General features: G+C 30.0%; 1 protein-coding gene across 1 annotated transcript in view; it reads left to right on the top strand.

Moving 5' to 3' along the window:
• The first annotated feature begins 414 nt into the window (after window positions 1-414).
• Window positions 415-14,380, top strand: part of LOC135955496 (kin of IRRE-like protein 2) — a 294,369-nt gene continuing 280,403 nt past the window's right edge. Inside the window, exon 1 of the mRNA XM_065505845.1 lies at window positions 415-644. Coding sequence (XP_065361917.1) covers window positions 563-644 — 82 coding nt within the window. The 5' untranslated portion in view covers window positions 415-562. The remainder of the gene's footprint in view (window positions 645-14,380) is intronic.

Here is a 14,380-nt window from a genome sequence, read left to right on the forward strand (position 1 = left end):
GAGTAAAGCAACGAAATCTAAAAAAACAACAACAACACAAACAATGTTACATATGCAGGGTGCAAGCACGAGTGTAAGCACTTAAAATTTACTTTCTTCCAAAAACAGCAGCAGCAACAAAAAAAATGCTATTTCATTTTTGTTGCATGCAAAACATTGTTCCAAATTAAAGTTTAGCTGAAAAACGAACAACAAAAACCAACAACGTCAAAAAACAAAAACAATATAAACTGAAAAACTAGCAAAAGAGAAGAACTTTATACCCGGACAAACAAACGAAAAAAAAACACCGCCACGCACATTTGAACAAAGTATTTTCGGTTGAACTCACATTTCACCTAAACTCGAACTAAAGCAAACATCCTTTTAACATCCTCCAAGCAAAAACCGCCCACACCTCCGCCATCCCCACATTCACTTACAGTTGGGTTAGGTTACGTGTGACAGTGCTGCTGCTAACGCTGTTTAATTCATTTGCCTGGCAGGAATTTGTTTTATAGCTGCATGCAAAGCTAAAACGAAGTGCTGCTACCGCCACCTTCTTTCTACCTGTTTTGCCGTTATGATTGCAACTATGCGGGCAATTCAAATTATGACACGCAGCTTCTGCGAAACGTGCTTGCTTCTAGTGATAGTCATGAGCGGTAAGTGCAGTTTGCTTTTAATATTTTTCTGCGTATTTGATTTTTAAATGAGTATGTGCACAAGGTGCAAGCATACATGCATCAAACTAAATTTTGTATATTTACAAAGTTGTGTACTTACTATATAGAATTTTTGTAGGGTAAAAAAAATTAATTTCATTGTGATTTAAAAATGTAGGATAATAAAGACATCTAAAACTCTATAGAAGCGTATAACTTTTTGTACTGATTTCCGACGATTCCAGGGACAAATAATCTCGGTACTAGCATCGGAAAGGTGAATAAAAATCATGTTCTGGGATAAATTTGGTTGGTCCGAAAAGTTTGTCAATCTGTAGCCCGTTTCTGTATTTCTCGAATCGAAAAACTTTGCGCATGAAACGATTGAATTGCAATAAAAACAGTGTAAAATGAAACAAAATATGTTTGAATAAAATAATTATATATAGTACACAAAAATGAGTTTCTAAATTATTTTTTTTTTTAAATTAAGCAGTTATAAGCAGCACACTATACTTTTTGTTTTTCATTTAAATGATGACAATCAATACAATACAATTGTTATATTTTGGCATTTTAATTTTTTTTAGCTTTCACTGTTTTTTTTTATATAATTTCTTTTTTCGTTGAAGTTTCTCTTGCATTTGACACTTAATTACTGGAAATATTCCAATGAGAACAGAATCTGTGTTGTCTGTTTTCGCATTCAAATACAGAAATACTTTTTTCTCGCACATCGAGAAACGATAGAATTTTTTGTTTCACACTTCATGTGAGAAATTTTGCGATGCGAGAAATACCGAAACGAGCTACTGTATTGAAGGACAACTGTCTCTTCTTAAAGAGAACGAAACGTGAACACATTTTGTAGCATTAACTTTTATTTTCCATTTGTGAAGCCATTTCTCCAACTCTTTGATGTGAGACTGAAACTGCACAGACTTATTTGGAACGATATGTTTATTATATAACTCTTAAGTAACTTGTGTATATTTTCAGGTAATAACATAGTGATTTTGTATATAAGTTCATCGTGCAAGTCTTTTTCGAATGCTTGATCTATAAATAATTTTTTTATATATATAAAACTATAGTTAAATATGAAATTTTGTCTTTCTATCATGATTGTAACCCGTGCCGACTTGCGATTTAGTTTTGTGGTACATTTACAAGGGGAAAAATGCAATTTTTTCAGTTTTTGTAAAAATTTTGCCATTAAATAATTACTTTAGCAATTTAATTTAAAAGAATCGATATGTGTACGTAATTGTCGTTCTAATAAGATATAAAACACAAAAATTGGTTAAAAAATTTTAAAGTTATTGAAAAATCGCCAGGCCATTAACGTGTCTCAGGCCACTAGAACAAGAAACGTAGGAACAAAATTAACATATTTTGAGAAATATTAAAATAAGAGCATATTTTTACTTAAAATATATACATATTTACTTGTATATGAGTTTTTGTCTTCGTAGGATACCGTTAACCTATTCGCAGGTATGACAAAAAAAAATTATTTTTTTTAACGGCAGTTTCAAAACTCCAATTTAAAATTTTTAAAAATTTTGTTAAACAAATTACAGAATTTTTTTATCATCACTTGGAGATTTATTGTCAACATAATAGGGAATAAAAATGTGAAAAAATTATGTCAATCCCTCCTATAGTTTTTCCGTACCTTCGATTTAAATTTTGCGATTTTCGAGAAAAACTAATTTTTTGGCCATATTTTGGCGAATGAGCCGAATTTCCTTACTGTTATGATGTTTAAGTAAAATCTGTTCAGAATATTAGAGTCCATGTAATTTTAAAAATAGTCTGAAAGTTTTACTAAAATCGGAAAACGTCAACCCTTAAAACGAGAAGGTCAAAGGTCAAATTTTTCAATATTTGGAATTTCTCATGGAAAAATAGCGAAATGTTATATATTTTTGGTCCGATTTTGATGAAACTCAAGAAAAGTATAACATGATGTCTAGTATTTATAATAACAGCACAAAAATTAAAATTAACCCTTAATAGGCTCATTCGCCAAAATATGGCCAAAAAATTAGTTTTTCTCGAAAATATAGGAGGTATTTTCATAATTTTTTCATATTTTTATTCCCAGTTATATTCTCAATAAATCCCAATGAGATGATCAAAAAATTCTGAAATTTGTTTAACAAAATTTTTAAAAAAATTTTTGAAACTGCCGTTAAAAAAATTTATTTTTTGGTCATACCTGCGAATAGATTAACGATATCCTTCCTGCGAAGACAAAAACTCATATACAAGTAAATATGGATATATTATAAGTAAAGATTAGCTTTGATTTTAAGATTTCTATATATTTCTTGTTCTAATGGCATGAGGCAAGTTAATGGCCTGAGGAATTTTTAATAACTTTAACTCATATTTACTGGTGTATGAGTTTTTGGCTTCGCAGGATACCGTTAACCTATTCGCAGGTATGATCAAAAAGTTGATTTTTTTTAACTACAGTTTCAAAACAAATTAAAATTTTTAAACAAATTTTAGATTTTTTTGATCATCACATGGGGATTTATTGAGAATAGAGAATACAAATTATGAAAATACCTCCTACAGTTTTTTCGTACCTGAGATTTAATTTTTGCAATTTTCTAACTGTTATGAATTTCCTTACTGTTATGAATTGTATGTAAAACCAATTCAGAATATCAGAGTTCAGGTAAATATAAATATACCTTGAAAGTTTTAGTAAAAGCGGATAACATTAACCCTTAAATCGTGAGGGTAAAATGAAAAATTTTTCAATATTTGGAATTTCTTATGGAAAGATAGCTAAATGTTATATAGATTTGGGCCGATTTAAATGAAACTTTGTAAATTAACCCTTAATTGTATATTGTTGCCAATTGTCTACATTCCAGTTCCACTAAATTTTAGACAAATATAAGCATGATACTAATTCATATTCTCCTTCAGCAAAATCATCATACAATAAGTTTCAGCTAAAGAAATTCTAAACCAAACTAAAGCTATGGAAAATATCGAGCCCTTAGCGCCAAATTATCGTAAGCGACAAAATACAAATTTAACTGGAGAAGATTTTTTTATCTTTATAAATAGAATTAAAAATGTTATGATGCGATATAATATATTTTCGTTCAAGCTATTTATCTATTTTTTCAAAAATATTGATAGTTTTGACAATTAAAAATTCATGGAATACTTTATAGAATAATATGACAAAAAATGTTTTTATTGAATTTTTGCATAGATAAAAATTTTTCGAATTGAAATAAAATTGTAATTTATAAATAGTTCTTAATGAAATTTCACAGTTATGTAAAATTTTCTATTTAAAATGGAAAAATAAAAACGAATTTTGAAATTTATTATCAGCAATCCCGCAATTCCAAAAATGTGTTGAAAAATTCTAAAAATGGTAACTTTTAGTTCTTTGGCTATAATATTCATACCAGGGTCCGGGTTATCGGGACCCTTTACAAAATAATTAGAAACATATTGAGCCACTTATAATCTTATAAACTTGATATCGGATACTCGATTTAAGAATGTTTGCCTTTAAATTTTTTAAAATTTATTAAATTCAAATGCATATAACATTGGACTTAGTCACTATTTTGTCACTATTCTTTTTCTATTTGACACATACATGTGTGGTTAGTCCAATAAAGGAAAACTGGAGAAAATCGGGAAATATTTGGATATGCTGTTATCAAAAAACTGGAGTAGGGTGGGTAAAAATGTTGAAAATTTAATTTTCAAATACCAATATCTCCTAAGCTATAAGAGATAATTGATAGCTACGACGAGGTCTTTTGTAGTGCTCGATGAGAAGATTCTACATGTATAATGTTTTTGAAATCGGAACTCAAACCAAGAAATAATATCGTTTCAAAAATGTAACATACCCGAGGTGTCCTACTTTGAGGGCCCTTGGTCGCGCCCCTGGTGGGCCCATGAGATCCACGTTCAAAGCTTAAACTCGACAACACTTCTTCTTTGCGCATGTGGTATTTTATTCAAACCAATCTAACCATTTAGAAGTTACAGATTTATTTCCCTCTTTTTATACCCTACACCACCATAGTGGGGAGGGTATTATGCGTTTGTGCAGATGTTTGTAACGCCCACCTTAAAGTATACCGATCGACTTAGATACACTTTCTGAGTCGATTAAACGATGTCCGTCCGTCCGTCCGTCTGGTCGGCTGGCTGGCTGTCCATGTAAACCTTGTGCGCAGAGTACAGGTCGCAATTTTGAAGATATTTCGATGATATTTGACACATATTATTTTTTCGGCTCAAGGACCAAGTCTATTGAAATTGGCTGAAATCGGTCCATTATTTCACCTAGCCCCCATACAAATGTCCCCTCGAAATTGGACTTTATCGGTCATAAATGATTAATTTATCTATGTATCTCCACAAATTCCGCTCCAAATAAGTTTTATATACACAAAATTCATGTCACCAAATTTTGTTACGATCGGTCCATAATTACTCATAGCTCCCATATAGACCCGCTTCCGAAAATCACTTTAACGTGCATAAATCGCTTAAAAATGTTGGTGTACACACAAAATTCAACATAGTTAACTTTAATATAGATATAAATCACACGACCTAATTTCATGGTGATCGGTCCATAATTGGTCATAGCCCCCATATAAGGCCCACTTCCGAAAATCACTGAAAAATATAAATTATTGAAATTTTAAAAGAAAAATTTTGTTTGCTCTTTTACTTAGTGTAGGGTATTATATGGTCGGGCTTGACCGACCATACTTTCTTACTTGTTTTTCTATACCACTGTGTGTCGCTTACGATAAAATTAGTTTACTGTGAAATATAAACATTGACTTACGATAAAATCTTACCCCCTATATTTTTGATGTTATTAACAATTTTGATATTTGCCCAATTCACAATTGGTGCCGTAGCGTCGTATCGTTGTATGTCGTAATTTTTTTATTAATGTTTTGTTTTTGTTTCGAAAAATTAGTTTGAAAAATATTTATGACATACAATGCTACAACACTACGACATCAATTGTGAATTGGGCAATTATAAGAACGCTAAAACATCAGTCGGTCCATATAATTTTAATTTCTGCAATAAAACAACAATTTTAAAAATGTCGCTTACGATAATTTGGCGCTAACGGCTCGATATAATAAATAAAAATCAAATAAATATTTGATACTTTATAGAAAAATAAAAGTAAAAATCATGCATTTAAGGGCTAATGGCACTAGCTCAATTAGTCATTCATCATAAATTTTTACTTAAATTTACTATATATCATCGTTGAAAATTTATTAATTTTTGCAAAATTACAATTTTCATAAACCAAAGCTTTATATGAAAGTTTTGGTCCCATAACCAATTCATATAATAATTTACAACAATTTACTATACTTAGCTTGTGTGTAGGTCATCATCATAATCTGGCATGTCCGACTGCTATTATTTATTTCATATTTTTTCTCTCTTCTCTACCTTTTTTTTGCATAAAAAACCAACATTTCATTATGCAGCCACTAGCATTATTAGTTTCGTTCAGCTTTTAGCTACAAAGTAAGCCCTTCAAGTTAATTGTTCAAGTTTGTTAGCTTTTAACGCTAGCAAATTTCTCTCAGCAATTTAACGTTCTTTACATACTAAAACATAAATTTACTCGCAGAGACATACATACATATTTACATCCAAATAAAATAGCACACAGCAACATTCCGGTAAACACAAACAACCAAACGTAAATGCGTTTACGTAAATAGTTGTGCAAAAGTTTTGTATAAATATTATGGCAAAAACACACTTCCTAGTGCAACCCAGGAGCGTTAGAGATTAACGTTGAAAAGCAGCTGAATTACAAACATTAGAAAATTTTATATAAAACTATGAATGCTTTTATTTAATGTTTTATTTATTTAGATTATTTATTTAATAACTTTTTTAAACTGAAAAATACCCTAAGAACATGTCAGTAGATGTTTTGTTTTTGGATCGTAAATATTAATGTGAATATTAGCTAATAAATAGAATAGCTAAAAAAGTAATATATTACAGTGAGGTAAGCCCGATCCTTTACCTGTTTAGTTTAGATATAATTTTCAAAAAAAAATATAAAATGGTAATGAATGATACAAATAATATTAATATATTCTAAATTTTATGTAACTGTATTATACTAGATCAACATTTTTAAGAAAATTAAGGACATGTATTTCAAAATATCCTTTTTCAAAGGCAAATAATCACGCTTAATATCCTTTTATTGTCTAAAAGGTTTTTTTATTAATACTTTAGAATTGAAAATTGTCTAGGATTAATATAAGACATAGTTTACACAGTGGTTTAGAAAGGTTTTGTTTTTTATCTATATAAATAAAAATCAAACGTTGTTCGTTGGTAATTGCATCAGTTAAGAACGGCTGGAGCGATTTGAAAAAAATTTATTTTCTAAAATGTTTATAATATTCCATCTTAGGTTTTAAGGAAATAAAAATTGACCACTCCCACTTTTTTCGATATATTTAAAATCGGAAAACGTCTGCACCGATTTGGCTAATTTTGTTCGTAATAAATCCAATTTATATTTTTACTGAACCCACTTTTTTCGATTTATCTAAAATCAGAAAACGGCTGCACCGATTTGGGTCATTTTTTTTAATGTTCGTAGTAATCCAATTACGTTGATCACAACCACTTTTTTCGATATATCTAAAATGTGTGACACTTATAGAGAAGCGTGTCAACGCTTGGGATTTTTAGAGAATGACACTTATTTTGAATACACATTCGGAGATGCTGTCAAATGCTCATCAAACACGTATATTGTTTTCGATAACACTGTCCAACAGCATTTTTTGAACAGAATAGCGACCCTATAATTCTGAAAGGGTATGTTGAGTAGAGCATTTTTGTAGAATAAACTTAAAGTCCAGCTGCTCTGAATTTTTTTTACAGTGGGTCAAAGTTTTCATTTTTTGATCGAAGGGAGCAGTAAACTAACTGAAAAAAATGTTGCAAATTAATATCTGAATGAATTCTTGTGGTCAGAGTTATATTATGGAATTTTATGGGTATCATTTTTATGGAAGATCTTAACCCTTTAGCTCCTCTCTTTAGGGGTCAATTTGACCCTTTTTTTGAGAAAATCAAATAAAGTCCTTTCAAAAGGACATTTAAGGATTGAAATATTTTACGAATATTTTCGCCGGAAAATTTCAGTGGGGGTCACCAAAGATATCAAAGTTGTAGATAAAGCTCTTTACGCTTAATTCGCAAGATTACACGCCACCTTGGGTCTCACATTTTTTAAAAAAATCACAAAAAATCTATTTATGATCCGAATGAACTGATATTATATATACATATGTAAATTATCACTTTTAGGTCAAGAGTTATTTAGGTTTATTTATTTATTTTTTTTAAATTTGTTCCATCTTTTTTTAGTTTTTTAGATATGTCGGGCCTACGGTGGTTCGGAATTGTTTTTTTAAAATATCACCAATATTTGCGATAAAATTTCGAATACTATAAAAATAACTTGTTAACAGTTATATCGTCCCTATAAAAAGTTACACGCATCCAAAGTTGGAACATGTAAAAATGGTTGTATTTTTTACGTTTTTTCAAAAAACACATTTTGCATCGAATATATAAAAAAACGTTAAAATTTTTCAAAAGGGAGCAAGGTTTGTGGAGCTCCGGATGAACAAATATAAGCTTTTTGTATAAGTAGTTGGTATTGGTGAAAACCTTAGGACTTGAAGATTAACTGTTTAGTGAAATGAAATCATTTTATGAATTTTTCGGACTTCATTTACCTTAGAAACTAAAAAATTTGAATATTGGGATTTTCCATGAACAACAAGTAAGGAAGTATGGTCGGTCAAGCCCGACCATATAATACCCTACACTAAGTAAAAGAGCAAACACATTTTTCTTTTAAAATTTCAATAATTTATATTTTTGAGTGATTTTCGGAAGTGGGCCTTATATGGGGGCTATGACCAATTATGGACCGATCACCATGAAATTAGGTCGTGTGATTTATGTCTATATTAAAGTTAACTGTGTTGAAGTTTGTGTGTATACCAACATTTTTAAGCGATTTATGCACGTTAAAGTGATTTTCGGAAGCGGGTCTATATGGGAGCTATGACTAATTATGGACCGATCGTAACAAAATTTGATGACATGAATTTTGTGTATATAAAACTTATTTGGAGCGGAATTTGTGGAGATACATATATAAATTAAACATTTATGACCGATAAAGTCCAATTTCAGGAGGACATTTGTATGGGGGCTAGGTGAAATAATGGACCGATTTCAGCCAGTTTCAATAGGCTAATATGTACCAAATTTGATCGAAATATCTTCAAAATTGCGACCAGTACTCTGCGCACAAGGTTTACATGGACAGCCTGCCAGCCCACCAGACGGACGGACGGACATCGTTTAATTGACTCAGAAAGTCGATCGGTATACTTTAAGGTGGGTGTTAGACTAATATTTTTGGGCGTTACAAACATCTGCACAAACGCATTATACCCTCCCCACTATGGTGGTGTAGAGTATAAAAATATAAAATTTTAATTAATGTACAATTTTAACGGTTAAAGATATTATAACAAGATTTGGAAATAGTGTAGATCCAAATGTCCTTAAAGCAATGGAATTATAATCTTTAACACTTTTTATTTTCAAATACCAAAATTCCTAATACGGGAAAATGTGTTCCAAAAACTGAGTTTTTTAGAAAACACCCTACGGCGACGTTACTTACTGTGTGATAGTAAAATAACTTTGTACGTGTTTAAATAAGATATAGGGCTATGAGCTTTTTCAAGCATGAAGCTTTTTCGAGGATCGGTGCTTTGCCTTTTTAGAATTTTTTGCTCAAACCAAAATTTTTTTGTTAATTGGCAAAGTTTGGATAAGTCTGGAGGCGACTACGTCCACTTAAGTGAGCCAAGTTTTACTTACTACGCTTTTGCATTAGGTTCTCTTTTCGAATCATGTACAAATTTTATATAGTCCCGAAGAAAATTTTTTTCTACAAAAGAAAATATATAGGGACATTTTTGGGAAAAAACTTAAAAAATACGGCCATTTTTATATGTACCAACTTTGGATGCGTGTATCTTTTTATAGGGACGACATGACTGTTAGGAATTTGTTTTTATAGTATTCGAAATTTTATCGCGAATATAGGTGATATTTTAAAAAAAAAAATTTCGAACCATCGCGATGGATGCATCGATGCATCGTAGGCCCGACATATCTAAAAAACTAAAAAAAGATCGAACAAAATTAAAAAAGTAAATAAATAAACCTAAATAACTCTATTTATATTTTAAATATCAGCTCATTCGGATTATAAATAGATTTTTGGCGATTTTTTTAAAAAATGTGAGACCCAAGGTGGCGTGTAATTTTGCTAATTAAGCGTAAAGTGCTTTATCTACATCTTTGGTATCTTTGGTGACCCCGACTGAAATTTTCCGGCAACAATTTTCGTCGAATATTTGAATCCATAGATATCCTTTTTGAAAGAACTTTATTTGATTTTCTCAAAAAAAGGGTTAAATTGACCCCTAAGGAGAGGAGCTAGAGGGTTAAGATCTTCCATAAAAATGATCCCCAAAAAATTCCATAATATAACTCTGACCATAAGAATTCTCTCAGATATTAACTTACAAAATTTTTTCAGTTAGTGTACCGCTCCCTTCGATCAAAAAAATGAAAACTTTGACCAACTGTAAAAAAAAAATTCAGACCAGCTGGACTATAAGTTTATTCTACAAAAATTATCTACTCAACATGCCCTTTCAGAATTATAGGGTCGCTATTCTGTTCCAATCAAAAAGTCTCAATTTGTTGGACAGTGTTTTTAGTTAGCACCTAACCAGACTTAATGGTTCTAAGACGTTAAATTAAATTCTCAACATTTTTTTTGATAACAGCGATCCAAATAGTTCCAGATTTACTCCATATTTCCTTTATAGGACTATCAACAAATGTATGTGTCAAATAAAAAAGAACTGTTTAAAAATACTGACCGAGTTCAAAATTATATGCATTTGAATTTCGAAAATGCGATTTTTCGCTAGTTTTTTGGGAAAAAGTACTTGATACCGAGGGAACCAGGTTCATAAATTTCGTTAAAAAATGTTGTAGCTCTAAATCTGAACATTATTTTATTTAGCCCCCATATAAACGTCCTCCCGAAATAGGACTTTATCGGTAATAAATGTTTAATTTATTTAGCAATCTATACAAATTTCGCTCCAAATAAGTTTTATATATACGAAAGTCATATGACCTAATTTTATGATGCTCGGTCCATAAATAGTCATAGCACAAATGTAAGTCCCACTTTCAAAAATTACTTTAACGAGCATAAATCTCTTTAAAATATTGATATTCACATTAAATTCAACAGGAAAAAGTTTCATATAGACATAAATTACACAAGCTAATTTCATGACGATCGGTCCATAAGTCGTCATAGAATCCATATAAGGCCCAAATCATTCACAAAAATAAATTATTGAAATTTTAATAGAAAAATGTGTTTGCACATTTACTCTGTGTAGGGTATATACATACGTCCCCTTAATAAAACAATAGTGTATAATTTTTTTGCCATTTTGAAATAATTGAGTTTAAAATTTTTGTGTTAGTAGACATCTAGAACAAAAGTAATATTTCAATTGATCTTTTGACCCACTTTGTGGAAGTAGAAAAATATTGGTGTATATGCTTATACACTATTGTTTTATTGAGGGGAAGATATTATTCAAAATAGTAATTTATTAAAATTGTTCTTAAATTTAATTTATCTGAAATAATTACTCTACTTATGGGTTTGTGGGAAAACCTGCAATTAGTTGTAGTAGGAAATGTATGACAAGATCAAATCACTGTTTATTAGATTTGATATTTTTACAAGTACAGCTTGTAAATATCAGTTTTATTTGTATAATATCTTAAGCTTTCTTAAAGCCTTTTGAGAAAACGTTTCCTAATGATCTGGACTAATACCTCAATTCTGTTCGACAATTGTTTTGTCTTGTCTGAGGAAGAAAAGTAGTCGAAGTTATGATTCAGTAAGACAATTTATTTTATTCGTCTGGGTCAAACCACGTATTGTGTCTATGATTTACGTTATTATCAGGTTATTACTGCCAAGATATTATTTTTTTTTTGTAAATTTATAAATTTTTGTTCTAGTTTTTTCATTAAATTTATACATTTTAACTGTTTGGCAATAATGTTTTTATGAAATTTGACAAATTATTAATAAAAAATTTTTCAATTGTTAATGAAAAATGGAAGATAAACATATTCTCCGGTTTTGGAGAATTTATAAGTTCCATTGGATGTTTTATAGCCGTCTCTTCAGTCCATTCGTTTTTCAGTCCTTTCGAAGTTTCTATACTCCATTCTACCCTTCTTTGCCTAATTTTTGTTGGGCAAATTCTTGGAAGATGTTTGTGAAGCTCTCGTGTTCGTTTGTGGAGGGACACAATTCCCTGGTCTTTCATCACGTACTTTGTTATATGTTGTAGCTTCTTTATATTCTTTACTTAAAGTACCTGGTACAATTTTCTCTATGTTTGGGGCCAATATCGTTGGGGGAGTCCTCTTTAGAACAGAATTTCTTATTCTGTCCGACTTATGATAGATAGATAAATAGGTAAGTAGATAAACGGATAAATAGATAAATGGATAAATAGATAGATAGATAAGTAGATAAATAGATGAATAGATAAATATATGAATAGATAAATAGAAAAATAGATAAATAGATAAATATATGAATAGATAAATATATGAATAGAAAAATAGATAAGTAGATGAATATACAAATAGAAAAATAGATGAATAGATAAATATATGAATAGATAAATATATGTATAGATAAATAGATAAATAAATGAATAGATAAATAGAAAAAGAGATAAATATATAAATAGATAGATAGATTAGTTTTATGGCGCAATTGTTTTCTTTCAATTTGATGAATGTCCGTTTTTGAAACAAAACCAACAAAAGAAAAACTACTCAAACTACTCTAGAAGACTACAAAATTGTTTTCGTCTGTTTTGATATTTAAAATCGTCCACAGTATTTTACTGAATCAAATATTTTACGTTATTAAGTGCCATAATCCTAGACAACAACCGTTATTGTTTTATAGAATTCAAAACTAATAACTCAAATGTCAAAAGAATAAAATTCATCCCAATTCGTCTAACAGAATTGGGGCATAAGTCTTCAGTGAAATGCGCTTAGGTACTAGCTTATCCCCCAGCAATAAAGTTCAGTGAATTTATCCAAATAATATTTAAAACTCAGAAGAAAATCAGTTAATGAATAATTTAAATTTACTAAGATAAAAATTTTGTTTCCCAAAATATTCTTTTGATGAAATATACAAGTGATGAAGTGTTTGACACTTCAAACATCTTAACACCCAAAGAAAAAATAACCAGGCTATCGACACCACCTAGATAAATGCGCCTTGCCAACAATTCCTAACTCTTAAATATCTACAAACAAGACCAATTTTTTTTTTAGAGTTTGGACACACAAAATCTATGCTACAATTTTTGCTGCAACACAACTGAATTGATTGTGTTTTACTGCTGTTTTTGTTTTCGGTTATCGACTGACAATCTGTTAGAGTTGTTTTGACACCCCTTTTCCAAAGTTCAAAACATGACTACGCATAATGTTGATTTCAATATCTGTGTGATTTTTTTTTTCTTGTTCTTGTGTTCGTTTTGTATCTAAACTCATTAGTCCGTATAATGCAGTATGCATGCATAAACTTGAAAACACATTTACAGTGCGGCACAGAGTTTTGGGGAATTGTGGTTTTGCGAGAAATATGAAGATTAAATATGTGTGGTGTATTTGTCAAGAGGAATATGAGAACATGAGATTTGGATAATTTTGTAGTTTTAGACAAATGTGTGTTTAATTAGAAGAAAGTTAAAAGTTGGCATAGAAACACCAGTTCAAAATTAATCGGGCAACTGTAATTGTGTGATACATTATATTATTTCCGAGTATATAGCAAAGATTTATTTTGTACCAATTACTGCAAAATGAAATTAAACATTAACGTGGCTATAAGTCGGTAAATAGTGGTCCAATTGGAAAAAGAACAATAATCTGTGATCACATTAGTTTTATTCAAAAATCGATTTTTCATTTAAAAATGACAAAAAATAAATTTTAAACCGTTTTCTCACCTAAATGGTTCGAATTTCAAGAAAGTACCAAACAACTCTCTACTAGTTTTTTAAGGGGGATACGATTTTATCACCCAAATTTTCGAATTTCTAAAAAAAACCTACTTAGTCGTTCATATCTCTACCTTTTGGCATTTGAGCCCAATCCATATTGAATCTGTCAGTCACTCAGTAACTTTACTCTTTTATATACACAGAATTATCAGGGTTATTTGCTATTTTAATTTTGTTATTTAAAAAGTTGTCGACATGTGACAATTGACATGTAAAATGTGTTCATTAGTTTCAGCCAACACTGTATATTCTTTAACCAAACATTAAAAAAAAAACTTTTAAAATACATTTTATATACTTTAGTGTATGTGCGTTAGAATGTTATAATATTTTTTTTTTTGTTATTTGCGGCTTCAAGTTTTCACAGAGATGTTAAAGTACCTTCAAACTTCTAAAACTTTTTATATATTG

Source organism: Calliphora vicina, chromosome 3 (genome assembly GCF_958450345.1).
Source record: "Calliphora vicina chromosome 3, idCalVici1.1, whole genome shotgun sequence".
Lineage (NCBI taxonomy): Eukaryota > Metazoa > Arthropoda > Insecta > Diptera > Calliphoridae > Calliphora > Calliphora vicina.